Source organism: Bidens hawaiensis, unplaced genomic scaffold (assembly GCF_021521415.1).
Source record: "Bidens hawaiensis isolate Kalapana, Puna unplaced genomic scaffold, B.hawaiensis_p1.1 tig00033754_1, whole genome shotgun sequence".
Taxonomy (NCBI): domain Eukaryota; kingdom Viridiplantae; phylum Streptophyta; class Magnoliopsida; order Asterales; family Asteraceae; genus Bidens; species Bidens hawaiensis.
In genome coordinates this window covers 116,612-120,517 of record NW_027495799.1, presented here as the reverse complement: position 1 = coordinate 120,517, position 3,906 = coordinate 116,612, and the positions used below count along the sequence as shown (strand labels likewise).

Here is a 3,906-nt window from a genome sequence, read left to right as displayed (position 1 = left end):
CTAGGATAACCACCTCCAATACCTTGGCCCGATTTTAAAATGGGAGCCCGGTTTTTCTTTCTTTTTTTATTTTTTATTTTTTGAGGGAGGGGGGAAGCCCTTGCCGTACTAATAGAATCATGATGATTAAGCAGAAGTAGTGATTCTGTGTAGGAAGTCATTCTGAATGCCAACCCATAAATCCGAAGATGTTTGATGTGTTCCGAGGAGGGTTCATAAACTTGAAGTTCTCCTTTCGAGTAATCAAAACTCGTATGTTCCACTATGGGTTGGCCATTCTTCGTAAATCCATGTATCATATGAGGACTAGCCTTAACCATGAAGACATTTGTAAAGGAACCATTTTTCAACATCATCCATACGTCACAACCTAGTTTCTTCATTGAATCATCAGAATCAACTATATAGCAACGGTCAAGCACAGCAAGAGACTTGGTGATCTTAGATAGCGACGATCTTCCAAGGTTTGCTAATGTATCCGGAAAGTCCACTTCTTCGAATTCTTCTCTTGCCAAATCAAATGAAATAATTCGATCACTTGTTGTAATTGTATCAAAAGCAACCCAGTAAATAACTGCATCTATGACTACCGGTTCATATATAAATAAACATCCTTTTAAAGACAAATTAACCGGTACACTTGTCCAAGCCCCAGAGCTTAATGTAAAAAGCTCAACCGTGTAGTCGACGTAAATTAATCGATGGGAGCAAGCTTGACAATCTTGGGTTCAGGACAAACCCCGAAACCAAAAACATACCTTCCATATGGCAACTTTATAGTAACAGATTTCTGGATCGATGGATTCCAAAGAATAATATGTTGGGGATTTCTGCAATCGTATATATCTTAGGAAAATCTGAGAGTCGTGAAACACTTTCAGATCAAAACTATTTGTTGGTTCCCAAATGTTTTGACCGGATAAAACTCAGATTGAGTGCAAGAATCAGTATGGAGAATGAGAGAGTTTATTGAACCAGAAAAATAGCATATGATCAAACTACGTTATATTAGGGTTTGAAAACGCAGGGATGATGATAACCGCTTTGCAGTTATCATAACAGTTATCTGATTAATAACTGAAAATACGCTTCTTTTGATATTAAACTTTGTAAAGAAAATTAATTAATTAATTAATTTTATAATACGTTTTTAATAAAGAAACATATGTCCGAAATAAAAAATTTCCAACTCGACCCCAGCCAGGGGCGCTGTCCCTTGGACCCTGCCAGGGGCTGCCGCCCCTCGCACCCCGCTACCAGGGGCGCTGCCCCCGGACCCCCGCCAAGGGGGCGTTGCCCCCTTGGAACCCCCATGACTTAGGGGCTTCGCCCCTAAGTACCAATAGGATTATAAATTATAATAAGATCAAATAAGTATGCACCCCCGCACCCAACTTATTTAGATTCGTATTACAATTAACTTGATCAACAAGTTAATCCTTAATTACACTAAAATCACTAACATAATAATCGAAGTAGTTATACCATTAGAGTCGACAAACACACCAATCCGTGAGAGGAGTCGAGCAATACAAGGGTAGGTCTCTTTAAAATCGGAGCACCAATTTGGGAGAACTCGTGCATTCGGGAACAACGATCATCATCAACAACAGAAATAAATTTTACCTCAAAAGAAGATACTAGCAGATGATGCTGGTTAGCCTGGTGGACACTATGATAATTGATGAATTCCGAGCTATCGATAAGAGACTTCCATTGTTTTGAAACCGATCGGAATCGAATCAATGATCTGACAGGAGCAACCTTTTTGATGATTTCCACTTGTACATCAAAAGCAACGCTAATATTAGCGGGCATTGTGATATTACTTGTTTTGGGATGGAATTGGATTTTATAACGTCAAGGAAGCAAAACCCGTTAGGTTTCAATGTTTCATATGCGATTGACTACGTCCAAATATGTATGGGACGGGCTATACAATAATGTTGTTGAGGTGTGGGGTGTTTAAACCTTGGTTCGGCCGGATTTGACGACGATTTTGAGTTGAACGGCTAATTACGGTTTTGAATACATACATACCGAACCGACCAGTCTATATGATTTTATGTACATGTTGCCATTATTAGACAAAAGAAGAAGTTCAAAAACCTAACTTTAAATCAAATTTACTTAATGAAATGGTTCTTTGGTGATTATAATATGGATACACAACCATAAATAATTATGTTTTTGAATACTTATCTTATCTGAAACTAGTAAACCGTAAGCGTTTAAACAACATTATTATTTTATAACCTGGCCCAACACTCATATATGTGCTCACCAATCCATGATCACTGATCCATGTTCCATCGCATAAGAAATATAACAGCCTATAAATTCATATCCCAAACAACAATATCACAATCACAATGTCCGCCAACATTCCTTTTGAGATCCAAGAGGACATCATCAAAAGGGTTGCTCCTGTCAAATCCTTGGTTCGGTTCCGATGCGTTTCAAAACAATGGAAGTCTCTTGTCGATAGCTCTGAGTTCATCACTCGTCACAGCGTCAACCAGGCTCGCCCGCATCATCTGCTACTATCTTGTTACTCTAGTTTCACCACGCACAATTACGTTTCCATTGTAGATAATGATACTTTTCCTAAGTCCTCCTCTATTCTTTCTCCGATTTTTAATCGAGCTGGCCTTGATTTACTCGACTGCTCTCACGGATTGGTGTGCTTGCACAATAATACTGGTAGGGTTGTTGTTTGGAATCCATCAATCCGGAAATATGTTGATATAATGTTGCCGGATGGAAGATATGTTTTAGGTTTTGGTGTGTGTCCTAAAACCAATGAACCCAAGCTTGTCAAGATGACTTGGCGAAAGGAAGATATTATTACCTATGATTACACGGCCGAAGTTTTTACATTAAGCTCTGGGGCTTGGCGAACTGTATCAATTAATCTGTCTTTGGAAAAGGAAGCTTTTGTGGGTAATCCAATAGTTATAGAAGGAATTATTCATTGGGTTACTCACAATCCGACTAGGAGTCGGATTATTTCATTTGATTTGACAAGGGAAGAATTTGGTGAAGTAGAAGTTCCGGATACGTTAGCAGACCCTAGAAGAGTGTCCATATCTAAGATCAACGAGTCTCTTGCTATGCTTAACTATCAATATATATTTGACTCTGTTTCAATGACACCGGTTTGTGATGTATGGATGGTGTTGAAAAATGGTTCCTTTACAAAACTATTCACTGTTGAGGATAGGATACTTGGATTTCGAAATAATGGGCAACCGGTAATGCATCATATAAGTGTTGGTTCGCAGCATTACGAACTTCGAGTTTATGAACCCTCCTCGGAGCACAACAACAGTCTTGGAATGTATGGGTTGGATTTCGATTTGACCCCCTACACAGAATCACTACTTCTGCTTAATCATTCTAAGCATCGTTGCAACAGCTATTTGCTTTAATTTGTTTTTTTTTAATAGTTTCTTTTTCTTTGGTTACACTTCTCAAGTTTTTATCTTTTTGTTACTTAATTTTGGAGCTGGGATTTTAATCAAAATCAAGTGATATTCATTACCAATTTCTTCTGATTGATAACACAGGTACACCTAGCTAGACTTTCGAGATAAGGTTACACTAATTATTTTTAAATGCCTCGTCCACGACCTTAACAAAAGTACAAAACCAAAAGTATGCTATGTGTAACAACTGATTGTTATTTGTTACATGAACAGATTTGATTTATTTGATTTGGGTTTATATTGCTTCTGTTTGATACAGCTGATTTATTTTATCTCATTTGGGCTTACAATGTTGTTATTTGATACAGAACTGAATTGTATCACATAAATTAACATTCTTCTTAAGTAAGAGACACGTTGAACGTTTTATAAAATTTCATTTATTATTGCCGGTCACATGCTCGGATAATGACAAGGT

At 37.7% G+C, this 3,906-nt stretch overlaps 1 protein-coding gene across 1 annotated transcript; it reads left to right on the top strand.

Annotated features, from left to right (window-relative positions):
* Positions 1–2,355: 2,355 nt before the first annotated feature.
* Positions 2,356–3,431, top strand: LOC143585284 (F-box protein CPR1-like). The gene has a single exon (XM_077067104.1). It carries the CDS (start codon positions 2,373–2,375, stop codon positions 3,429–3,431), a length of 1,059 nt encoding a protein of 352 aa, XP_076923219.1. The 5' UTR covers positions 2,356–2,372.
* The last annotated feature ends 475 nt before the right edge of the window (positions 3,432–3,906 follow it).